At 33.0% G+C, this 27,196-nt stretch overlaps 2 protein-coding genes across 5 annotated transcripts; one reads left to right on the top strand and one right to left on the bottom strand.

Annotated features, from left to right (window-relative positions):
• Positions 1-1,393: 1,393 nt before the first annotated feature.
• LOC142625653 (COP1-interacting protein 7) lies at positions 1,394-12,249 on the top strand. Of its 4 annotated transcripts, none has more exons than XM_075799324.1 (13): positions 1,394-1,843; positions 2,494-2,673; positions 3,039-3,159; positions 3,241-3,280; positions 3,616-3,668; positions 3,750-3,808; positions 4,554-4,706; positions 4,864-5,072; positions 6,656-8,241; positions 8,524-9,483; positions 10,439-10,850; positions 11,778-11,843; positions 11,949-12,249. In XM_075799324.1, exons 1-13 carry the CDS (start codon positions 1,785-1,787, stop codon positions 12,014-12,016), a joined length of 3,966 nt encoding a protein of 1,321 aa, XP_075655439.1. In that variant the 5' UTR covers positions 1,394-1,784; the 3' UTR covers positions 12,017-12,249. The 4 variants fall into 4 exon arrangements, with proteins under 4 accessions (XP_075655439.1, XP_075655440.1, XP_075655441.1 ...); XM_075799325.1 differs by having other exon boundaries at positions 10,439-10,847; XM_075799326.1 differs by having other exon boundaries at positions 3,753-3,808.
• A 2,893-nt stretch (positions 12,250-15,142) lies between these two features.
• LOC142626081 (putative protein phosphatase 2C-like protein 44) lies at positions 15,143-17,836 on the bottom strand. The gene is made up of 5 exons (XM_075799857.1): positions 17,698-17,836; positions 16,964-17,251; positions 16,266-16,524; positions 15,811-15,935; positions 15,143-15,580 (listed from the first exon to the last, which is right to left on the bottom strand). Exons 1-5 carry the CDS (start codon positions 17,728-17,730, stop codon positions 15,443-15,445), a joined length of 843 nt encoding a protein of 280 aa, XP_075655972.1. The 5' UTR covers positions 17,731-17,836; the 3' UTR covers positions 15,143-15,442.
• Between the last annotated feature and the right edge of the window lie 9,360 nt (positions 17,837-27,196).

A 27,196-nucleotide genomic window follows, 5' to 3' on the forward strand; every position in this document is an offset into this window, starting at 1 on the left:
TGTGTTAGAACCTCTTCCCATGTCTCTTGTGTGTGTGTTTGTTTCTTAAAAAAAAATTGTGAAATCTTTTTTTTTTTTTTTTGAGAAGCAAAAAAGTGTGAAATCTATTCCTATTAGTTCAATATAATTTTTTTTTTTTCATACCCCCATTAAAAAAACAAAAATAAAATGTGTAGATGGTTTTCCTAGGCTCATTAAATTTAATTATAAAAAAAAAAATGAATGTTGGAAAATTGAGACACAAATGTAAATGATGAAACTTCATTGGCTACTTGGCGGTGAAAGTCTTTACTTGGTTTTGACTGCATTAATAAATAACTGTTGACACCGATGCAAATAATAATAGTATAATTCCTCAACCACTTTACCAAACACTGCTTAAATGAGAGAAAAGCGGGTCAGGTCATTTTGGTAATTTCCCCAAAACGCTCTCGAACATCGTTATCCAACTAGCAACAGTATGATATTTTTGTCCGTTAAACTACTGTCTGTTTCCCATGATGTCATGTCCGTCACCTTCAAGCTCAACTTCCAAAAATACCCTTACCCTTCTCCATTATTTACCACTCCTGGCCATATTCAACGACAACGAAGCAATATTATTGTTTCTACTTTCCACTAAGTTTTTACCACTTTTAGCCTTTAAAATAAATTTAAGTTTTTATTTATTTATTTTATTTTTAGGTCATATTAACAGGTATTTTTAGAGAAATTGTTAAAATATTATTTTATAAAAATTTTTTTACTACTTTTATAGAAAATTGAAATAACAATCAAAATATTAATTATTTTTTTATAATTTTTTTTAAAAAATTATTCACTAAAAAATGTCATTCGAGCATTAGTTAACATTTTCTTCTATTCTTTATGTTTCAAAAATATTATTTTAATTGCTTTCATATTAGCTTGCCATCTTTCTTGGCTAATAATTTAATTTTTTCAATACTAATATTTTCTAAATCTTTTATTCAACTTAAAAAAATGTAAGGTTAGATATTTTATTTGATAATAAAACGGTAGAGTTTGAACATCACATCTTTTATTTCAACAACAAAATTGGTATAGCTTCAAATCCTAAATTTCTTACGCAATACAATACAACAAATTTTACTAACTAGACTAAAGAACACTTATCAATCAAATTATTATCAATGAGATACTTCATAAAAAATAAAAAATAAAAATTATCAATGAGATAGATAACAAAGTAAAATACGAAAAATTAAGTCAAACAAAAATGTCAAAAATCAAATTTCTGAGCTGTAAAGGTCAAAATCAAAAACAATCTATCTGGTGTAGTGCAGTCTTTTTCTTAATTCAGAAAAAAAAAAAAAATAAAGAAAAAAAAATCACCCCTCGTTGGCATCCTATGACATTCTCTCACAGTCTCTTTACAAATCCTTTGTTTTTTCACACTCACTCTCTCTCTCTCTCTCTCTCTCTCTCTCTTTCTTTCTTTGGTGGCCATTAAAGCTTTAGCTCGGTTCTCGGAGCTAGCTAGCTTTGGCTTTCCTCTTTTTTGGTTTTGTCGGAAACTTTTTCATTGAGATATAAACACAAACAAAAACACACAAAAAAAAGATCTCTCATTTCGAAGCAAAATTAAATCCGCTTTTGAAGGATATTCTTTTATCCAATTCTCTGATCCAACTTTTTTAACCGCCATTTGATCTTTCTCTGAAACCAGGAAACCTTAGTAGTCACAGCTTCTCTTTTTTACTTCTTTCTATTTTGGGTTTTTCTTTTTCTTTCTTTTTTTTGGTTTCAAATTTGTCTAAAGAAAAATGAAATCTTCGACTCGGCTTGACTCGGCTTTGTTTCAGCTCACTCCTACTCGAACCAGGTAATCTCTTTGAATCAATAGCTTAAAGTATTTATACAGTGAGTGTTTCAAACTCAAACAACCAAGATTTGGATTTATTTTTCATTCAATAGCTTATAAAGTAATAGTATAATGAATCTTTTGTTTCTCTAGCGATCTGGGTCGTCGTGTTTTACATATTTAGATGTTTCCATCTTTATATATAGCTTTGCCAATTCTCTGAAGCTTTTTTTCTTCTTAATTTAGAAATAAATATTCTTGTTACTATTTTCATTTTTTTTTTTGGTTTACCAGTTTAGTTTTGACTTTGCAAGTATGTATTTTTCTTACGAGTTAAATTTTGTTATTTTTAGTAATATTAGAATCTCTGTGCTTTGTAGTTTAGTTTTGTATAGAATTTTTGTTGGGGTTTTTTTTTCTTTAATTATTAAATTTGTTCCGTAAGGTTTGGTCAAATTTGAAGGTTTATTAGTTGACAGACACTTCGTGTTCAAAATATTGCGAATAGAGGATAGAATTTTAAATTTTGAATGAGTTTGATTTTACATTTCTTTGTGTGTAGCAGTGTTATTATTTTCTGTGAGACGTGTGATTATATTTTTTCAATGTAAAAATTTACTTGGAAACTTTGCAATTCTACTAATTCAAAACTAATTTTGGATTTTTGTTAGGTGTGATTTGGTTATATCTGCAAATGGGAAGGAAGAAAAAATAGCTTCGGGTTTGCTGAATCCATTTCTTGCCCACTTAAAGTCTGCACAGGAGCAGATGGCCAAGGGGGGTTATTCGATCGTTTTAGAGCCTGAGCCTGGCAGTGACTCAATGTGGTTCACAAAGGGCACGGTGGAAAGGTATCTACTTTTGTGTTTGAACTTAGTTTTAAGTTTGCTTGTACATTTTGTGTCGAGAAGTGGACACTTACAGGAACTTCTGGTTAGAACTAACATGAGTGGTGCACAGTTTCTATTTTTTGAATTTCATTCTATTAGTTTATCCTCTTTATGTGTTCTTTTCTCTCATGAAAACAAAATTGCTTCCATATAGCCTGCCAAACCATTCTTATTAGTAACTAATGTAATCATACTGATATGTGATGTGTGACTATAGAGGTTGCTATTCACTTTGAGCTTTAATTACCCAAAAAAAAAAATGTTCGAGGTTAATACATTGGAGACAGAACATTGCATGTTAGACTAACATATTATGAAATCTATAGGTTTGTTCGGTTTGTGAGCACTCCAGAGATCTTGGAACGGGTCTACACTCTAGAATCAGAGATCTTACAGATTGAGGAGGCAATTGCAATTCAAGGCAACAATGATATGGGGATGAATACTGTAAGTAAAATCTATCAGCTATTTTTTTCTAATTTCATGCTGTCAAAGAAAGGTCAATCTCAGTTATTTTCTGCATGGCAGGTAGAAGATTATCATGTCAAACCTGTAGAAAGTATTGAAGGTACTGTAGCAAGGGACAAATATGTGAATGTTGCACTAATGTTTGTGTTCTGAGATTTTTCAATCTCTGTCATTGGTTTCACAATATATGCCTTCTCTTTTTATATGGGTGGGGGGGAAGGGGGGATTGTTTGTTAGGAGGGTATGGTACGAGGTGGGGTTTTTACTAGTCCATTCTCTCTCTCTCTCTCTCTCCATTTTGCAAAGTTTCCATGTGTGAACTGAGGTTTATCTCAGCAGGTTTTTTTTTTTTAAAGAATAATAGTAGTAGATGAATTTCAAACTTCAATGACTTTTGTATTGGTTTGTTACTTTGTAACACCCCACATGGGACAGGTAGCAGGCCTGTGCTTGATACTAATGAGGACAAAGCAATTGTCCTTTATAAGGTGAGTCGGCATTGAGTAACCTTGTCGTCATACAATTGAATTTTGTCAAATTTATTTAATTTGGTTTCTTTTGTTACCTAGCAGCCTGGAGCAAATCCACCTGAAGCAAATGGATCCACCACACAGGAGGGAAATTCAAAGTATATACTATTTCTTGCATATTTTTCCTATGACCAATTAAAACCCCACTTACTATTCTTGCTGCGAGTAATAAAGTTATTATGTAGGGTTTGTAAGAGTGATTGTACACAATGTCCATTGATGAAATTTTACATCTTAGCGTTTTGCAAGTTTCTATATTTGGGAAATCAGGAGTGTCTTAAACATGTTAAGTGCAATCATATGTACTATTAGAAGCTGAGCAAAAAGTCAAATTCATCATATATTCTTTTGCTTCTTCTTCAACAATGATATTTCCTTAATTTGATTTCCATGCTCACTCTGAAAAGGTGGATTTGATTTTGGGAAAATTCTTAAGTATGCGTGGACGCCTATCTTTTATATTCCCATATCAATTCAATAATTGATGAAATTCTTGTTATTCAAGAGGACCAATTTAGTCGAGAATAGTGTTAAATAACTCATCACTTGAAGAAACCAAAAGAAAAAGTCCATTGATGAAATACTACATCTTAGTTTTTTGCATGTCTCTTCATTAGCTAAATCAGGAATGTCTTTAACTTGTTTTTCAAGAGGAACCACTTTTTGTCAAGAATAGTGTTGAATAAGTTATCACCTAAAGAAATGAAAAGAGAGAACAGTAAGTTATGGGTGGTAAGTCTTAATCTCATATCTAACTTTGTGAATGTTATGATACTTAATATTTGTCTTGTTTGTTAACTCATCATGAGCAATAATCTCATGTTCTTTTTTGGTTTGTATTAGAGTTCAACTTTTGAAAGTCCTGGAGACACGCAGAACTGTGCTGCAGAAAGAGCAAGGCATGGCCTTTGCACGTGCTGTAGCTGCTGGTTTTGACATTGATCACATGTCACCGTTGATGTCATTTGCCGAGTGCTTTGGGGCCTTGCGTTTAATGTAAGATTCTTGCCTGTAGCTGACTATCTGTTCATTACATTTTGTTGAGTTCGAGATATCGTAATTTTCTCCAATTCACTAATGGTGGGCATGTTTATATCTTGGGTTCTTTTTTTCCCTTTAATGATGTCAAATTTATCATTGTAATTTGTAACAGGGATGCTTGTATGAAATTTTTGGAGTTATGGAAAAGAAAGCATGAAACTGGCCAGTGGCTCGAAATTGAAGCAGCTGAAGCAATGTCTAGCCGATCAGAATATTCTGCAATCAATGCATCAGGAATTATGCTTGCCAATGAGGTCAAGCAGAAAGAATATGAGCTGGCTTCAGAAAATAATGGGAAAGCAAGTAGCGCCATAAGTACAGGTATGGGCTCATAGAACAGGAGGTATCCTGCATATATGTAACTACCTTATTATCTTTACTATTATAATGGGGCTCCTTAGCCCCCTTCTACTTTTTTCTTCAACTGCTTGATTAAAAAATTAACTTTCATTTCTGAGAATTGATAAAGGTTTCGGTCGTTTTTTGTTATATGGATATCTGCACTTACATGATGAAATTCAGATTGCAATCATGAAGGGGCCATTTATTTATTTTTTTGGTAAAAAAGGAGAGAGAGAGAGAGAGAGAGAGAGAGAGAGAGAGAGAGAGAGATTACTCTGGTCTCGTGTAACATATGCTAAGAATAGAAGAATGGCACTAAAACTTCATCCTTCGTAAAAATTGTGGTCCACTGAGTTGGCTGGTTTCTAGGGCTTATATATGTTTGTTGCTGAACAATTGATGGGAAAAATATCTATTCTTTAGTAGCTTCCCAAAAGATCTCAAAAAAGAAATACAACAATCAAGCCTTACTCCCAAAATTTTTGGGGTTGGCTATGGATCCTCAACAGATCAGTCATGGTCAGCCACATGTATTCCTTTTTGCCATTCTATTCTATCGGAAGTAATACTCTGTTACTTCCTTTGTTACTTCCTTAATTGACATGGCATTTTTTACTATTTCTACTAATGTTATTTTTGGTCTTCTTCTACTTTTTTTTCATTCTCTCAACTTGAATCAACTCACTTTTTTTCTGTGCATAATCGCTCTCCTAAAGTGAACATGAACAAACCATTTCAAGTGACTTCCTCTCCCATATTTTCATCAATAAGAGGCATCCCTATGTTTAAGTGATTTTTTCATATTTACTCCTATCTCTTTGTTTATTTTCTCTTATCCATCTTAAAATATAAAATTCAACTACACTAATTTGTTGAATATATTTTTTCTTAACAGCCCAACATTCAATACAATATAGTCTTATGTCAGTCTTTTACATTTTTTTCCTTTAACTTAATAGGTATTCTATGATCACACAATACTCTTTATGCGCTTCTGCACTTCATTCATCCTGCTCTTATCATATGATTCACATACCCTTCAATCTCCCAATATTTATGAATTATTGATCCAAAATATCGAAAGGTCCTACCACCCCTTCATCTTTGTTTTTATTTTTACTAAACTTACATTCCATGTCCTCTATTTAGTCCTAGTTATTGAAACCCTTTGGATTCTAGAGTGTTTCGCCAAATTTCTAACTTGGGCCATTTCTAGTTTCATTCACTAAAACTATTTTATCTGCAAAAAGCATACACCAAGGGACTTTCTTTTGAATTGATTTAGTGAGCTCATGCATCACTAGTGCAAAGAGATATGGACTATATCAAAAAAAAAAAAAAAAAAAAAAAAACATTGGTATTGGTGAAAAATCAATATGAGGTGTTGACAACTTGGCATAGTACCTCCAGACAAATGAACCATGCTATAAACATTTGGTTCTGAAGGGTAACTGGCTGATTGATGGCTTTCTTTCTATGCTATTCCTCAATTATATCCTAAATGCGGTGTTGTATGTATGCCTTCATTTATATTTTCAGTTGGATTCTATTCCTTTGCCCAGATGACAAGCCTCCTGCGGATTACCAACCACCTCCCGGGCATTTTCAAGGACAGTTTCCACATCATATGTTCCCTTCCTGGCCTCTTCATTCTCCTCCTGGTGCCCCTCCAGTTTATCCAGCATATCCCATGCAAGGCATGACTTACTATCAGAACTATCCAGGGAACGGCCCATATTTCCAGCCACCATATCCATCAGTGTCAGACCCTAGACTCAATGGTGGTCAAAGAATGGGGCGTAGAAGGCATTCCATGGATAGTAGGGATAGCAATACTGAATTAGAAACTTGGGAGATGGATGCTTCAAAAACCAGATCGCAGGATGAAGTGGAGTTGGAGAATGAAGCTTCACAAACTCGAGAATCAAGGAAGGGTAGCCGATCAGGTAAAAAGCAATCAGGTATGGTTGTCATTCGGAACATTAATTATATCACTTCAAAGAGACGGAACTCTTCGGATAGTGAATCACAATCAGCTTCTGATGCTGAAACTGACGAGGAAGTTGGAGATTTAGAGGCTAGTTCCCTGGATGCGAGGCGTATGGACTCTCAGAGATCTTCCAATAGAAAAGGAAAGCATACAAAATCCATGGATAAATTGAATTCATCCGATGCTGCACATGGGAAGGATGTAGATGGTGGACACTGGCAAGCATTTCAAAATTATTTACTGAGAGATGATGATGAGGACAAACGTGCAGTTGATCAAGGCATGTTTGCAATGGAAAAGGAAGTTCAAGCGAAAAGGAGACAAAATACTATAGGGGATGATCCTTTAGCTTTTAGTGGACAAGATAAGGGTGAAATACAAGAAGGTAATATGATAGATATGCACAAAATTAGTGGAAAGATGACCTACATGCATAAGGACTCAAACAATGAATTGTTGATTTCTAGAAGAAATGGTCAACCTGGTGATGGCAGAAGGTCTATGGATGTACAGTCTACAGAACTAGATGGAAGACGTGGTGGCTATAGGAGGACTGGCAATGATGATTTTATGATACGTAGCCAGTTGGATTACACAAGCTCTACCTCAGATCCACTTGTAAATGGATTTGATCGTATAAACAATAACTTGGATAGGAAGTCATCACATGATATGGATGATGATTCTTATATTGTTGCGTTAAGGGCTAATTCACTAGATCAAGTTGGAAACAATGAAAGAAATGCTATTGACATGGATTCTGAGTACCCATCTGCTTCTCAGTTGGCAGAAAGTGCGTCGAATAGAGTTGGCAGTCAAGTCAATTATGAGCCAGATGAATTGAGTTTGATGCCTGAGCGTGGGATAGAGAAGGAATCAATTGGTTATGACCCGGCTTTAGATTATGAAATGCAGATCCAAGCTGAAGACGGTGCTTCACCAGATAAGAAAAATGTGGAGGTAGAAATCAAGCAAGGGTCTAAAAAATCAGAAAAGGAGCGGAAATCAAGACTTACGCCAGATGCTTCAGATAAGAAGACTGGGGGGCCAATAAGGAAAGGGAGGCCCTCAAAGTTGAGTCCTTTGGATGAAGCACGAGCACGTGCTGAGAAGTTAAGAACCTATAAAGCTGATCTCCAGAAAATGAAGAAAGAGAAGGTATTTTGGTTATCATTTTCCTTTTTATTTATTTGTTTTGGGGGAGGTTCTTATCTCCACATCAAAAAGGTAAAACACTTTGATTGGGACATGAATCATGTAGGCTACAAGGTATCCGTTCAACTTTTCCCCCTCCCTCCCCCAATCCAAATTCTGTCTACGTGTTACATCAGATATAAGTTATATTTTCTATTGGCGCATGACTTCAGTTTATCTTTTCGTTTTCTTCTCTCTCATCTGTTGTTAAACAGATATTTATATCTTCAAGTGTTGCTTTTTCAGGAGGCAGAAGAGATGAAACGACTAGAAGCTTTAAAGATTGAGAGGCAAAAGAGAATTGCTGCTAGAGGGGGTTCCATCCCAGCTAAGTCATCAATACCCTCAAATCAAACCAAGAAACAATTGCCAACAAAACTTTCCCCAGGCTCTCACAAGGTATCAAAGTTTAGTGATTCAGAGCCAGGATCATCATCACCTCTAAACAGGTTCCCCAGCAAAACTGCTTCTGTGGGATCCAGTGATTCTAAAAAAGCCTCTAAACCCAGCAGCTTGAATACTAGAAGTCACTCAGCTGGAAATAAACTGAGTCACTCAGTGTCTTCATTGCCTGAAACAAAGAAAGAGAACAGTAGTGTTACATCTGATACAAAGGCATCCATGGCACGGATCAGAAGATTATCAGAGCCTAAAATGGGTAGCAGCCATCATGCTTCTTCAGTTAAGTCAAAAAATACTGAACCAGTATCAAAGACAAAGATATCTGATGGGCCTGAGAGCAAAAAAATATCTGCTATTGTGAACTATGATAAAAGCAAGGCGGCAACCCTTCCAGAATTGAAAATAAGGACATCCACAGGACCTGATGTTGCCAAGAACAAGTCAGCAGCAAAAGATATGACGCAGAAGGTTAATGTAAAAAAGTCTTCTACAACTTTTGAAGGTGCTAAGCCGAAGAGGAACAATGAAAGCATTTCACATTATAGTGATGGTGATGACAACCCAATAATTGAAAAGACTGTTGTGATGCTAGAATGTGATAAGCCTTCTATTCCTACTGTACATGCATTGGAAGGAAATATAGAGGCACGAAACGGACAGTACAATAACTTAGAGATTGGGAAGAAATCTGAGGTGGTGTCAGATTATGCTGCTATACGTGCTCCAGTTTCACCATTTACCATGGATAGAGTTGATGGAGATTCCTCTAAACACCAATCACAAGAACAACGTGTTTCTTTTAAGGTATGGTTCAATTATTAGTCAAAGCCAAGAAGAGCTTTGCTCACAGGTTAACTATTTTCGGTGTCTTTAGAACTGAGATGAATATAACTTGCACCTAACTTTCTTGAACAAGTAAGAATAAATAATGGAGGAAATATACCATCAATCCCTAAATATGGCCCAGAATTCTACTTTAATCCCTAAAATTTGAAAAGTTTTTTTCTAGTCCTCCAAAAATTATAAATGCACCAAGCTTGCCCTTCCATGTCCTTGAATACAGCGCCATGTGGCTTTTTCGAAATTTGCCACATAAGCTAAAATTATGACACCAAGGATATAGTATAGAAGGACCAACTTAATTCAATTACAATTTTTTGAGGATTAAAAAAGAAAATTTTCAAATTTCATGGATTAAAAATAGAACTTAACCCAAATTTATGTGATTGTGAATGTTGCAATTCTTGCTAAAGGATACAATATGGGAGTTTCTCCAGCTCACAGCTGGTTCATCTTATGTTGATCTTATTACTCTGATTTCTATCCATAGAAATCTTCAAAAATAATCAGTAATATAAAAAATCCATTATTGCAAGCAATGTGATCCATACTTTTGTTCTATTGGCAATTAAAAATTCACCTTATTTATATATAATATGAATGTTTGAGACAAGTTGATAGCCACCACTAGCTAAGCTTGGTGAAAATTTTGTTCTATGTTTGAAAAGAGTAAGCACATTTCCAGCTGATTACATGTCCTAGTTGTAATAATTGCAGCCTCGGTACTTAAAATTGGTGCTCTGAAATGTTTTGAAATCATCCTTTTTCTTTCTTTAATCTGAACAGAAGAATGATATTTAGAAATTTGTTGAATTGGAACAAATATTTTAGCTATATTAAGTCTTTGGCAAAGATGAGAATTTCTCTTGATAGTCTGATGTTTCCCCCTTTTTTTCTTTATTTTACATCTTCGGGACAGGTCACAACAATTAATACAGACAAAGAACCTCCAAAGTTTTCAAGCATTGGTATTGCTGATAAACCGTATCAAGCTCCCTTGGCTCGGAATTCTTCTTTGGAAGATCCATGTACTGGAAATTCTGAGTATAGCAAAGCACCACCAGTAAGCTCAGAGATTATGACAACAGGTACAGAGGCTGTTAAAGCACTTGTATCTGATTCTAGAAACTTGAGACTGGAAAAGATTCCTGAATCATTGGAGAAACCTCAAGTAAAGGAGTCATCAAAAGGAATTAGACGGCTGTTGAAGTTTGGAAGAAAGAATCATAGCTCAGCTACAGGTGAACGCAATACTGAATCTGACAATGCCAGTGTCACTGGTTCTGAGGTCGATGATTCTGGGACAAACTCTGTTTCTACAAGTGAAGGTAGCACGTGTTTACTCCTCCCTCTTGCACATAGTTGAACAATTTTGAAATGCATTATTGACACACTTTTGAAGTCTACTGACTATAAGTTACAACAACAAACAACATAGTCCCAAAACTTTTGAAGTCAACTTGAAGTCTAATAACCATTACTAACAATCACAGTGACACCTAAATTTCAAAACAGCAAACAAAATTCTCAGAATCCGAAAGGTACACAAGTAATTCTACTATGAAGAGAATTACACCATTTGACAGTGGTAATTCTGAGATCATTGGTAGTTTAGTGTTAAAGGGGTCCTTAATTTGGTCTTGCTTAGGGGTTTTGTCGAGGCTATATATAAGTCATGTTACACAGGGCTTTTGTTTGAGTGTTGTGGCGCCTCTTCCACGCCACTGGGAAAAAAAAATATTTTCTTTTCTTTTTTCTTTTTTAATTCAGTTTGTGCAAAATTTCCCTCCATATTGATTGTGTTGATTTTGTGAAAGTTTTCTTCAGCTGGTGTGTTCCAATTCACGGAAAGTTCTCAATTTCTACATTGAGAATATTCCAGTATTCAGCTAGAGTTACTCTTGTTCTGTTAGAAGTGAATATATAAAAAATAATTTTCTTTTCTTTTTCAATTGATTTTAAGGCATTCTATCCTTTGTCTTTTTCCTCTTTTATGTAACCAAATTCTTTACTTGTACAAGTAAAATGAATAATTTATTCAGATTATAAAAGTTGGATATATCAATAATTGATTTGGCTATACATCTGATTGCAAATGACTGATTTGATTTCAAATTTATAATAATTAAAGATTTAGTGTTACTTTGATGTTAGTCAATCTCAAATGAGAGCTTTGATCATAAGATTGAGCTTAACTTAACCACAGAAGCTGACTGTCATTTGTCTGCTAACCATTATTTTTCGGTTGTCATCATCAGTTCATACATTGAAGAATTTGATCTCTCAAGATGAAACTCCCACAGGCGGCAATACTCCGCAAAAGTGTAAGTGCTCACTATTCTTGCAACTTAAACAAACTTCTTTCTTTCTTTCTTTCTTTTCCCTGCTGTCTGGACTTGAGATTAATGATTTTATTTGTCTTCCTACAGCTTCTCGCTCTTTCTCCTTGTTATCACCCTTCCGGAGCAAGAATAGTGAAAAGAAATCGACAGCATGACAACATGGATTATATATTTGAAGGTGACGGAGCAGCTTGTATCTTTGGACTATTTTGGTTGTGAATTTTTACAAATATCATTGTTGTAATGTGAAAAGGCAAAATTATTAGTGACATTGTTGTCAAAGTGATCCTTGTACATGACCATTCATTTGAGTGATAACATATTGTGTAGCTCGCTGTGTGAACTTATTAAATCAACAATAGCTATAAACTTGGATAGTTTTGTTTGAGAGATGCTTAGGGTAATAGTACTAGTACTGCATATTTTACAAACTGACGTGGTTGCTGAGCTATTGATAATTCCACGCATGTCATGCGGACCTACTATCTGTGAATTTGTTGAACAATTGGTAGGTATACCACACACGTTAGGGTTGGCACCGCTACATATAGCCAGCCTCAAAATGGACTGATTGTAGAAATCGTAGCACCCCCAGCATAAGTCAAGTTGCTTGCGAGATTGGGAGATCAGCTTAGTTAGCTTTTTACTGCATAAGTCATATTGCGTGCGTGTTAAGGATCAGATTATTTAACCTTTTACTGCATAAGTCATATTGCGTGCATGTTTTGGATCAACTTATTTAACTTTTTAATGGTTGCTTTATGTTGAAAACGAGCTAAAATATACTTATACTTTGAAAAAGTGAAGTTTTAGAAAGTAATACATTAAACCTAAAAACTAAACAAATTAGTTGGAGGCAACCCAGGGGTTGGCTGAGTTGGTTGGGCTCTCAGTCTCAAGGTGCTTGTACTGGGCTCGACTGGGTGTGCACAGGAATTTTTTTTTTTCTTTTGTTTTTTTAAAGATTGGGAATTGAATTTTTGTTGTTAGTTTCATGATTGCTTTATACCATCGGTCCAACCAACAATGCAAATTAACAGGGAAATTGCTTACCTGTTTAATGTTGCCACTAAATGAAGAATGACTCGAATTGTTTATTTTCCTAGTCAGATTGGAATTAAAAGACAGGTGTGGCCTAAGCTTTTCCACAAGAACTGGTGTTCTCAAGTGGGGATGGTAATGGGTTGGGTTTAGTAGGCTTTCTAATCTGATCTGACCTTTTTGGTGAGGGGCTGAGAATTTAAAAAAAAAAAAATCGATTTCAGATTTTAAATCCTCTAGAGCCTGTTTGGTTTCAAAAAATAGAGTATCTACTTTTCATTTTCTTTATTCTATATTCAAAACCTGAATTTGAATAATAAAAAACACACTTATTTTCACATTTGGTAGTGTTTGTTAAGTTGTTTTGAATACATAATTTGGTTATAAAATACATCATTCCTGGTTTTAATAATTGTTTTCTACTTTAATAAAATAACTCTTCTCACTCACACACATCACATAACTAAAAAAAAACAGTAACTTTATGTTTTCACAATATTTACAAATATGTTACCATATTTATGTTCATAGAAAACAAAAACATTGAAAAGTTGTATTCATTTTTTATTTTCAAATCCAAATTTTAGGATACTAAAAAAGAAAACTAAATACAAATGTCAAAACCAAATAAGTTTTTTAGTAGGGGGAGCCACTACACAAAAAATTTAAAATGACAACAAAAAACGGTGCTTTTTCAGCTAACCAAACAAGCCCCTAGTATTTGGATTTCATATCTTCGGTATCTGACTTTTTTTTCTTTTTCCTTTTTTTTGGAGAAACATTTGGTATGTGAACTTGATCCTATATCTATATTATCAATTATGTTTATAAAACACAACAAATTTGACTATTAAAAAACGAGAAATATTATGTCCACAACATTTTCACAACAAATCCTGTGTGGCAGGTTTTAATAACGCACCAGCTATAATTTGTTATGAAAATGCTGTGGACGTAATACTTCTCTTAAAAAATCTATTGGGAAAAAATAATTGACATTTTATATCTCCACTTTTTATTCAATTAGAGTAAAAATAAACATATTATATAAGACTAGCCTCATTACACGCACTCTGCACATGCGGTGAGGCTATTTTTTATTATTATTTTGAGTTTAATGTAATTTTTCAATTTGAATTTATCTATTGTTAGTGAGGTTACACATGAATGAATTTTTAAGAAACTAAAATTTATGATTTGAAAATAAGTAAAATGCTAGGTTTAGTGTGTGCTAATTTTTAGGAAAAAGTGTATTAAACGTTAGTGAGATATATTCAAATAGAGAGTGTGCTAATTTTTATAAAAAAAAGTTTATCCAATAGTTTTTTAATTTTGTTGAATTAAAATTTTAACTGTATTTTTTATTTTTTAGAATAAAAATTATCTAATTAGATTAAGGGTATCTTTGATATTTTTTGAAGTCATAGCTAAGAATTCTCTTAATATATATAAACGTGTATTTTATATTTAGAATATGTATGGATTTCAAAGACAATGGGATGGGTGTGAGATGAAATTTCTAAAATGGGTACAAGTTTGGCGTATAAATACTACCTAGAGAATGGGTTTAGAAAGACAGCTTCTGTCCTCAACTCGATCTGATGCCATTTATTGTCTCAAGCTGGTCACACCAATGTGAATGTCAGATGTATTCAAATGCGGATTAACGTAATAAACTTCAGGTAGAGAAATATTGGACATCCATGTAATTAGTATTTTCCAATTTCAATGTCAACGCAGATGATAATGCATCATTACATAGTGTAGAGGGTTGTGGCAGACAATCTTTAATGGGTTCACTTGTGGGCATCACTGTTAAAACTTAAAAATTCAAACCCCTGACTAATTCGCTGGTTTCAATTTACACATATCTTAGTCCAAAGCGCAAGGATGAGATTGGTTGAACAATCCTAAGAAAATTGAGTAAGTTGCCTTGCCATAATGTAGTCAAAGGAGACAATTTGTTTTTCATTTTTCAATTTAACTTTTATGTCCAAAAAAATATACCTCTTTGTTTTGGAAACCCCCAAAGTCCAAACCCCTTTCCCTTTATTTTCTTCCTAATAAATAACCTAAATTATTGGCCTGTTACAAGTGAGTTTGGACTATTTGTTTTTTCTTTTAGTTTTTAGCTTTTTTAACTTATTTTCTTATTTATTGCTTTTTAAAGTTTTTGTTTACTATATTTTTGTCAAGTTTTAGTAAGTAAAAAAAATAAACTTTCAGTAAAAAAAATTAATCCGAACGCATATGGTGCAGAAACCCACATTTGGCAATGTAATAAGCTTGTGTGTATATGATGATACCCTTCATACATGCTGCATACTAAAGCAAAAATGCATGCCTTTCATACAAACCAAGGCAAAAACTCTTCTTTCTTCTTTTCTTTGTAATAAAGCAAAAACTCCTCCCGGGTATGATTTCTTTGCTGCTCATTTCACTGCCATTTGATATTGGCTTAGTTGGTCAATCAAGATGCGGTAAAACTATGCACTGTAAAAATTTTAAAGTTCTATTGCTATAAATAAACATGAAGGATGTTAGTCAAAGTGAATGATCAAGCAAGCAATGCTGCTTTTGCTCATTCTATTTAAAGCCTCCTTTGCCAAGCACCCAGCAGCTTCTTTGGGATCTTCTAAGTGCCTGATGAGATTCACAGCCTCTTGATTCTGCATTACCTGGACATACAAGGCAAACATATTCAAACTTCTTTGATATTCTGAAATAAAATAGAAGTATCGTGCGTGCTATTGCAAGTATACAACACAACTACTTAAACTTGGTTATGAGGTGAGTGCATTGTTATGTTGTGAGTGTGATTATTTAACTTTCTGGAAAGATAACTTTAATCCATACATTAGGGAAGCAGGAGTCTCTAATGCCTGTTGGTGTGAAAAATGCATCTTACCTCCCATATGCCGGGGCTTGCTATGATGACAAATTCAGTACTGGAATCAATTCTTTCAGCAGCAATAACAAGTTCTGAGCCTCTGGGTTGCTTAGCTTTGCCCAAATTGAATCCTAATATGCGTACTTTATGCACAAGAAGAGCAACTATTATCAGATAGTGTCAATCATAAAGTACTTTAGACCATGTGAACACAAGAACAAGAGTTGTTTAGTTATGAATCTTATGATCCTTTTGTATCTAAATGCAAACTCCTAATCTTATGTCAGTGATACAGTTGTGTCAATAAATTAATTAAATGTAGTTGTTTTAGAGTAACATAAATAAAAGTACAAACATGTTCGCCAAGAGCCTTGTGCCTCAATGGCACTATTGGGTTCTCCCATAGAGAAGAACTAAGGTCGAATCCCCTCATTCACTGGTTTAAAAAATAATGGTAAGAAGATGTTCTATACCTGACATAAGTCTACGAGACCAATGTCTTTTGCCTGATTGCTGGTCCCAGCTGCTTATCTGATGAGCCACACCATTTCTGCAGACAACAGCTCTGTAGTCTCCCATGTAAGCTGTCACAAGCTTTTCCGCATTCATCACCAACACAGATACTGAACCTGCTCTCCATATCTCATCTGCTTCATATGTCTCTCTAATCTTTGCTCTAGCACAAAGGTATGCCTTTCTCATTATCTCTTTGCTATTCCTCCTAACCTGAGCCTGCAAAGCACAATGTAACAATATCAAGATAGGGGAAAATGGGAAAAGAGAGAGAGGGAAGGAGTAAATATGGCACTAGAAATTTGTGCTTTTTTTTGCCCTTTTAAAACTAAGCAAAATTTGTTCTTTATTAGTATCATGGCTAGAATGACATTTCATTGCAATATTGGGAGTCTTTTCATAATTCTTTTTAAATTATCATTGAAGCAAAAACAGTCAAGCAAGCTACACAGGAAATTATTCTATATGCAACGGTGTGCTCAAAGGGCAGCATGTATGCAGCTTGACCTGTGGCATTATTTCATTTGCAGTCAGTGTAAATATCAAATTACTTGCAAATCAAAGCACTTTTCACATTCATATATATTGGTTGAAGTTGTCATTTCTTTTCGTGAAAGTAATCTTTAAAGGGTATGACATTATGTAAAATGTTCATTACCTCATTGGGGTTCTTGCTAAACAAATGGGATTGAATATACTTGTGAATTCCATCTGCAATTTGATTATCGGAAACCCCAAAAAACCAACATTCAATGTCTCCAACTGGCTCTCGCTGAACCACAACTGAGCTACACTCAAAGTCATCTGAACCACCTCTAAATGATTGATCCTCCACAACATAATATCCATGTGAAACTGGCATCATCCATGAGGGCCTTCTTGTAAACTCTGTTCCTTTTTTCTTTCTCTTGCCATCTCCTATGAGAAAGCGTCTCAGCCTGAATGCCTATAAAACTAAAGAAAATAAGTTTTCTAAAGAAAGATGGGCTCTTGCAATAACCAGCTTCTTGATTGTAAATTTACTCGTATCAGAAAATTCTTGAACTTCTACATTTATATGAAAGAACAGAAACTTCTATGCGAAAATTCCTGTTCTTTATCTATGTAATCCCAAATATCAAGAAAGACTAAAACAAACAATATCAAAGAAAAATCAATCTTTGTTGCTGGTAGTAGTATATCTCTTGCTAGGAATATCATAAGTCATAACATGTTCTTTCTTACATTTGGCATGTGAATGTTTCTAACACAAGAAAGAAGAAATCAACCAGAACTCATAGACCCAATAGTCTAAATTATCTAATTGATCGAGAACTACAAGATAAAAGGCTAATGAAATAGTATATATGTTGTAAAAAGAAGAGAGAACAGAAAAAATATTATAGGCTTTACCTTGAGCTTGAGATGAAGATCCTTCAGTCCCATGTGTTCTTCTTGGAATTTGATAAGAGATGGATTAATGCATATAAGGTAGTTCTAGAAGATAATCACAAGAAATGGAAAAGTTTTCACAATAGAAATGAAATGGAAGATATGGACCAAGAGACTTTAAGAGTCGGTTTGGTTAGTATGTTTAAATAACAATTTTCAAGTTTAAAAAGTTTTTTTGAAAATAGGAGTGGGTGAAAAAGTATGTAAAAATATATGTAATGTTGTTTAAAAACTGAAAATTGTTATTTGAAATTATACACCAAACACCCCTGGCATGGTTTTTGCTTGGTAATATAATTAAGAGGGAGTAGTTTGAAACTTTGAAGTCAATAGGTGGTCTACAAAAGGCTATTTCCGACTATTCCCCTATTTTTGGGTCAACGTATTTAAAGAGAAAATTCATTAGCTTCCGACTACTCTCCTATCTTTGGGCCAATGTATTTAAAGAGAAAATTCATTAGCTTTTAATTATAAGATAAGAGAAGAAAATCAGGCATTTAAAAACGTCAGTTTTCTGCCTTTGTTTAAATTAATCTAATATTACTTTATATGTGACTCCTTTTGGATCATGAAAATTGGCTTTCTGTTGGGTAGATATACCCAATAACTCTCTACCTGAAATTGGAGGACACTTTTATTTCCACAGTAACAAAATTTACTTCGGACATGATTTCTCCTGAAATGCCATCCCAGCTGCTGTTATTCCTTTCTATATTTGGTGGGGACCACTTCTGCATTTTTTATTTTTTTGAGCCATATCTATTTCATTCATTCACTTTCATAATTAATAACTACATATATTCACCATTTATACACAAAAATAATAAATTAAAATCATTATTTTAGTTTTAAAAACTAAGTTTGTGCTCTGTATGTGTAATTGAGTTTGAAATAGAAATTTCCTTCTTCTTTTTTTCTCACATGAAAGTTCATTAGAAAAACCAAGCTATATATAGCAAGTGTTTGGGGCGTGTTTGAGATATTTTCCAATCTCTAATGAGATTGTTTCCACATTAATAATATAAAGATGAAAAAGAAAGTGAGGAACAGTTGTGGAGAGAGAGAGAGAGAGAGGTTGGTAATAGATTATATAAAACAAATAAATAAATTATAAATAGCATGTTTAAAGTAATAGTTAAATTATATATACAAATAATTAAAATATATTGAATATATATATATATATATATATATATATATATATATATATATATATATATATATATATTCAAGAGAGGATGGGGCAAGCATAACTCGTCTCCATCCCATCATCTCTTTAGAGCAAGAAAAGCACGCCGGGACAAAGTAAGTCAAGTGAGGTAAGAAATTTTGACCATCCCTAATATTTGTTAAAAGCTCAATCACAAATGACATCCTGAAAATAAAAGAAGAGAAAAAATCATAATGATTTTAGAATAATTTAATCCTAGTCTCTTTTTTACCTTCTTTGTTCAAAATTGAAAGTCTAAAGTTACTACCACACATTTTTGGTGTGATGGTCACTCCACAAGTATAAGTGCTTGGGAGTGTGGGAAGCAAGAGCCGGGATTCAAGTCTCCAGGAGGGAGCTTCACACACATATACACTTAAACTAGGCTAGAGTAGAATTCTATCTTGTATAAATAAAAAAAATAAAAAAGTATAAAGTTATTTTGGTAAACAAATTAATTGCTAAAAATATTCTCAATTAAACTATAAAAAACTTACAAATTATTGTAAAAATGAATATGATAAATACCACTTCAGTAATTGAATAAATATTTTAATTATTTTAATTTGTAACATTTATATAATAAAAAAATTATTTTTCTCCTATAGTCCTACTTCTATCCCTTTTTAACAAAATAAGAATTCCATTATTCTAACGATAAAGCCTGCACAGTCATAAATTCAGTTTTGGTGAGCTAGGTGAACAACTTAGAATTGAAGTTAGTAAAAATAACCACCCCACACCCTTGATGCAATGGTCACTTTATAAGTATAAGTATTTGTGAGGTGTGGAGGGCAAGGTCCTGAGTTCAAGTCTCCAGAAGAGAGCTTCACACACATATACCCTTAGATTAGGTTAGAGTAGAATTCTGTCTTGTATAAAAATAAAAAATAAAAAAGTCAGCAAATATATATATATACACACTTTGGAGGAAAGAAGTTAGCAAATATTGGTTTGTGCCTTCTAATGCCTTTACCTCTTTCATATTTAAGTCACCACTCCGGTCCAGGGTGCACAACACAGAGGATGCCAACTTGGTCTTGGCCCATGACTTAACTGCTCTTAACTGTTGCGAATGGCATCCTGTCCAGTTGGATGCAACTATATCATGTCTTTTTATTAATGTCCCATAATAAAGAGAGAAATTCAATTCACTGGTAAGTATCATTTTGATTTTCATGGCATTTGGTGGCACAACTCCTGTATGTTCATCGGATTTATTTCAAATGCAAAATGCAAGACAAAAAAAAAAAAAAGGGGGATTTAGATTTTCTAAATTTCCTAAAATGCTTTACCAATAAATTTCTTTAAATCGTAACTACTCTTATATATATGATTTAAAGCTCTAGATTTTACCATGTCATCATTCCACTAATAATATTCTTAAAATAATAAAATAATGTTCCAAATAATAAAACAATTAACATTATTGTTAGTGGAATTTTGACATGACAAAATCTAGGCCATTAAATCATACAAAAAATGGTTAAGATTTAAAAAAAAAAAATCTATTTAGTAAAGTACCCTAAGAAATCTAGAGGATCTGAATCAAAAAAAATAATAGGAATTGATCCGGTACTACATTTAAATTAACAAAAGAGGCTATACATATACCACATAAACAAATTTTATCGTGTGAAATTTGAATAAACTTTTTGAGATGTTATTAGTTAAGTCTTTTAAAGACAATATTTTGGATCCAAAACTCCAATAGGATTTGGCTTCGATTCAGTACTCCAATGAAATAGAATCGTTAAAATATAATACATGTAATATCTTCACATATCTAATGCATTAAAAGTGTAATTTATAACTGTGATTTTAAAGGAGTTCTAATTTCTTTTTCTTGGAAGAATAAAATGAAGCAACTGGATTTTTGGGGAAGTCACGCTGGCACAATTACCACATTAACATTCTACTGACAAATATCAATTATTCACCAAACTTGGGGCATTTGATACTTCTCTTTCATAGGAGGGAAGCCGTGGGCTCAACTCAACAACGTAAGAGAAGGATTTGGAGAAAAAGACTACCGCCCCATTTTGTAATCTATGATATTGGAAAAGATCAAACGTAAGAAAAACTTCATGACTTTAATTTTTCAATAGTTTGTCCAAAAATATTTCTAATTCGCTAATAGAGACAGAGTCAACTAGTTCATTTCTTCGTCAAACCTTCTGTCGTTTACTCGTTTAGGAGACAAGAATCAAGTGGAAACTTGTTCCCTACTGTTCAACTTTCAGCCTTGACATGGTCCATAATATAGACACATCTATATGAATCATTCTTTATTACTAACGGAACCATAGTTGTTGAGACCCCGATCTGGATCCTACGATTTTACGATCTCACTTGCCCAAAACGATCCAAATCTTTCAAGGATTTTTCGATTGTTCGGGATCGGTAGGATTGTACGATTCTGACAATTCCAAACAACCTTAGTTTCTTGTAATCTTCTTTAACTTGATAGAAGGCTCAGTTGAACCTAAATAAAAAATAAAATCTCATTAAATCAAGTTTTTCCACTATAATGTAGAAAGGTGTTAGTTGGACCCAAATAAAAAATATTTTCATAGAGTGTTATATTTTGAAGTTTTTGGCCTCTTTGAATGATGCTTACAAACGGATATAGTGATATATGATAATTATATCAATAAATGTATAATTTATATGATTACTTAACATACCAATGTGTATTTTTTGTTTTTTTCTCAAATAATGTAAGATCTTACCATCCACGATCCGATCCAACGATTTATGATCCCACTTGCCTCCCACGATCCTACGTAGGATCCCGATTTTTATAACGGTTATCTTTTTGGACAAATTACACCCCCCCCCCCTCTTTTTTATGTGAAGGACAAATTTGTCATCATAAACAAATATCACTCTGATTATATTTAATCCTTTAAATTATCAAAATGCATAATTGGTCCTCCTAAAGTTATAATTATGCTTCAATGTTCCTCTAATATTTGTTATAGTGTTATATCTAATGAAATTTAACTGGGATGTTTTGGGTCTTTCGGCCAAGATGTTACCAGTGTTTTAGCAGATACAATAAAATAAATTAAAAATGTAAAAAAAAAGAAAAAAAAAACATATTATTTAAGCTAACATATTGGATTAATGCTCAAGTTATTTTTAAGCTTTTATAAAATATGTGGATTTTTTTTTGGAACAAAATATGTGGATTTTAAATTTTATGTTGACAAGTGTAAAAATTAATAAACTCATACTTAAATAAATACAAAATATATAAATAGCAGCAATCCCAAAATGGTACATCGGTTTCAACTAGTACCAAAATATTTAATTCTCCTGGTCAAACTAAAATGATATCCGGTACAAAATTGATTCCCTTGATTAAAAGACCAATTTATCTTGTTTTACAAAACAAACAGCTATGGGGTAAATTATGTTATGTTTGGTAAGAGTTTTTGTTTTCTATTTTCAAAAACTTGTTTTTGAGAATATAAATAAAAACAATTTTCTTTTTTCTTTTTTTTGAAATAAAAAACATGTTTAGTTAGTTGAAATTAAAAAGATAGTTTTTTGAAGAAAAAAATAAAATATATTAAAATATATTGTTATTAAGATTTGAACTCTAATGATAACCCATTAAATGAGTTAGATTTATTAAATTAAATGCGTATTTTTATTGACTTTTGAATATTAGAAACTGAAAACAGTTTTTTACATGTTTTCAGTTTCTTTCACAAATTGAGTTTTGAGAATAATTTTTGTTTTCTGTCAGTTTTAGGTTGCCAAACAAGTTTTTTAGTTTCAAAAATAGAAAATTATTTTTGGAAACAGAAAATAAGGGGAAAAATAGTTACCAAATGAAGAGGATAAAATTAAAATAGGCGGTCATATTTTACAGAAACAACCATGAACGACTACACTAGATTAACGGACAAAAAGAGGAGGCAGCACAACGACATGCATAGTAAGTGGACGGATTCTCTTGTTGGACGGAAAGGGAGGTAAACAGATACAAAGTGGATGGTGGCAATGCCACGTGATGCCCACATGGTTTAATTGGTCCTTAAGGAACTTCAAATGGAAATGACTTGTGCTCCACGATTAACCTTAGTTAAAAAACCTCTATATGGAAAGGATCCCGTAAAATACGCGCATTTATGATGGTCTTCTCTGCAAGGAACTATTCATTTTTGCTAAGAAATCAAAGTCGGTTCCACACTACTATAAAAACCCAAACCTCAGAGACCAAGGTACACATAATTCACCCCAACTCTGGCACTCTAGAGTTGTGAAAATTTTCTGACTTGACCTTCAGAGGTTTTTGACTGGTATTACACCAGTACTCTTCGTAGGGTTTTCTTCTTTTGTGTTGTGTAGGTTTTGTCTAGGGCACGTGAAGACTGTGTGACTAACTGAAGATTTTCGACATCATCACCAAACATACCATTAGTTTTTCAATATTGAATTCTGTTGGAGTTAACAACAAAACAAACAACAGAGGGTTAAGTGTAACGTATATTTGAAATTGAGGAGTTGATCATGTGTTTTGATGGCTCCGGGAGTAAATTGTAATCTTGGTGATAATTTAGGATGAAAAGAAAAAGTAATTTCCACTTTTTTATTTTATTTTATGTTCTTATGTTTAGTTTTCCACATAGATATTGATTAGTTCTCGTTATAATAATTTTTCCGTGCGACTAGAGTACCGTTAGAAAAATATATTGGAAAAAAGCATTGTAGCCTACGAATTTGGTTAAAACTTTTGACAAAACTTTGATTCTTGAATCCACTAAAAATTGAAACACGTAGAAAAGCAGAAGCCTCTAATTAGTCTTCTATAATGACTCTGCCAAAGGTACTTCCTAAGTTGGGGTCAGTAAGTGTTATTATCAAGCAATGCTTTTGACAATCAAATGTTCTAGAAGTATTTAGCATTTACCAAAATAATAATATTCTAGAATTATATATCCGCTTTTGACAATCAAATGTTCTAGAAGTATTTAGCATTTACCAAAATAATAATAATAATATTCTAGAATTATATATCCATATATGAGCAAGCCAATAACATCTGGTATTTTCAGGAGTAACTAGAACACATGTAGTTTTTAAAATTTATTGTAATTATCCTACACATCATATAGCATGGATTATATTGCGTATTAAAATCAAATTTGGGCTTCTGAGTTCTGACAATTAGGTGTAGTGTACAAATTAGTGAAATTACGAGCAAAAAGAAAAAGAAAAAGAAAAAGAAAAACCTTAAAATCCGATTTTAGATGTTTACAACTTTCAACTTACAAGTCGGTCTCCAGCTAAGTTGCTGAACCGGGCCAAGTCTAGTCTAGTGAAGCCCAATTCATATTTTGCTTGCTCAGCGACTTTGATATAAAACAAGCTTTGGGCCAAGTTTGGGTTGAATAAGTTACACTTTTAAGTTATCTTTACTCATAAAAGTAAATAAATAAATAAATTTATTTATTTATTAAACTATATGGCAATTTGATATAGTATTCTTTATTTTGAAAAACATCTCAATAAAATTCTAATCTCAACTTCTAATCTCCTGTTAATCTAATTGTAGAATTTTAAAAATCTTAATCTAATAAAAAAATGGTTAAATGATGTTAAATTAAGTGTGATTTGAATCAAAGTTTAATTTGTTATGCTACTAGACACGTTTGTTATGCTTGTCTTCTAGCTTGTGGTGAAAATATGAAATATACTCTTTAGCTTGTTATGCTAGAAACATTTTTAATGATGTATTCTGGATTGAAGATTCTCTTCCTCCTCTTGGGAGACTTTATATTTAAATTTGGTTCATATAAAGTTATGAATAAAAGAATGTTTTGTTTAATAAAAGAATGTTTGTTTTAGAAAAGAATGTGGCTAATTACCCTACTTTTACATGTAATACTTTAATATAAAGGGGAGTGAGGCTAACTACCCACACTTTCATTTTTCATTCTCTTTGCATTTCCCTATTTGTTTTTTCATGTCTTACCCAATCAGATATCATTCTATACCAGTTGAACTTGTTTTTGTTTTTTAGTTTCTCTTCTTCACTAGTTGACTCGGTCACCTGCATCTCAGTGTGTTAAAGCATGTGTTTGATAATGATTAACAACCATGGCTTTTCCCAAATCAAATAAATTATTAAAATCTCTCATTCATTCAAGTTTTAAGAATGAAGTGTGGTGTTGAGTATTCAAATACTGATTTCCAAACCGATTAAAGTAAGGAAGTCAATACCGTATCGGAGGCTGTACCAGTTTGGCCACCGGTACGATATATTTCGGATACCGGTCAATACCGGTGTACCGTTTCGGGTTTATCGTTATTTTATATATATATATATATAGACACACACATACACACATATACACAAACACACCAAAATCTCTAGAACCATGTTTATAAGCATATAATATTTCACTTATATTATAGTAAATATAAAAGTTTATCATAAAACATTACCTCAATTCAAAACAAATTATTCATAGTTTTAGACTTTAGTATCAATTAAAAGGAAAAAAAAAACACAATATAAAAAATAGAAAGCTTAGTTGTTCATTGCATACTAAGAAAACAAATAATACTAATAAGTTAATGTAAGTAAGTTACCATTATGCCCTTACAAAAATTCAAAAATTACAAAACTAAAAAAAAAAAAAAAGGCTTTTTTCTGTACCGGCCGGTACGCCCGGTATCAGCCGGTATTGCCCGAAATTGGCCGGTACGCGGCCGGTACGGCCGGTATTTTTTCCGGTACAAAATAAAAGTGTACCGGTACCGGTACGGTATCGGTAACCTTGGATTAAACTCAAGTCATGGAATTTTTCATCAATTCACTTGTTCTTATACCTCTCAACAAAGTGGCATTGTTAACAAAGGTCATTAACAGATAGTTGAAACTACCTTCATACGCTGATTTCTCATTTATGTCTTCCTCTAAAATTTTGGCCATAAGCTTTTATAACTATATCATATTTCTTATCACTAAGTTACCGTTCAATCATAAGAGTTTCTTGTCTCCTTATAACACTTTTTTGGCACCTACTCAAAATTTATTTTCTTTTTTAAGTCTTGTTAAATGAATAAATCATCAATGGTAATACATGTTTCCATAAATAAATAAAAAGGGTGTTATAATGCATATTTTTCTAAAAAGAAAAAGGGAAATATATGTCAATGATTTGATATATATCAATGGGCTTATGTATATTTTTCTTGATGCTATATTCAATTTGATTTGATAATTTAAAAAAAAAATTTAAATACACCTTATACCTCAAAATTATAATTTGATTTAAAAAAAACATATATAATTTCATGTCATTTCACATTAAAAAAAAATTAAAAGTGTCATTTAGGATAATATGCAGAACTAGCAACGGTAACAATGCAAGCTTAGAGTGTGTTTTTTTATTCCATCTCAAATGGTCCATCACCAAATCATGCTTTTGGGTTGATTGCGATTTCAAAATGCAATTTAAAAATCTTACCAAACTTTGAAAAATGAAAAAAAAAATCAAATTTAAAATTGGAATCGGGGATTTTGGCCCAAAAACGCTAAACCAAACGAATACCATATGTCTCAAGTCATCGTACTAAAAATATAAAAAGGCCCTTTGCCCAAAAAAGCAAAAAGAGTGGATGATAATTTGGGATATACAGATACTGTAGCTTAGCTGAAAGTACTGTAGCACATAAATACAATTTTTTTTTTTCCTTCCTTCTTCTATCACTTCTCAGAATTCCGCACAGCGTAGCCTCTCGTTCTTAGAAATCCACAAGCTCAGATCTTTCAGGCAAACTTCATTCACTTCCTTCCTTCTTCTATCACTTCTCAGAAATCCACAACGTAGCATCTCGTTCTCGTTCCTGCTGTTTTTTTGATTCACAAGCAAACCACATTCTCTATCTGTCTCTCTCTCTGCGCTCATTTCTAGATTCATCTATTCCGATTACTCCGCTGCCTTATCATAATCCATGGCTCGCCGCAGCTCCGGAGGTCAGTCTTCTCTTTCCTTTTCTTCAAATCTCTATGTTTGTTTCTTTCGAAGCTGTTTTGATTTGTTTTGAGCTTTCTATTTCTCTGTTTCATTTCTAGGGTTTCAGTCACGGTCTTGTTTGGTAGCTCAGAAAATTTATGGCAAGATAAGTTAGAATAACATTTTCCATTTTTTTTCCATTCTTACGCCCAATGGATTTTTGTTCCTTAGGCCGGGTTGGATCCATAATAGCCTAAGTAATTTGATCAAC

The sequence above is a fragment of the Castanea sativa genome, chromosome 2 (genome assembly GCF_040712315.1).
Source record: "Castanea sativa cultivar Marrone di Chiusa Pesio chromosome 2, ASM4071231v1".
Lineage (NCBI taxonomy): Eukaryota > Viridiplantae > Streptophyta > Magnoliopsida > Fagales > Fagaceae > Castanea > Castanea sativa.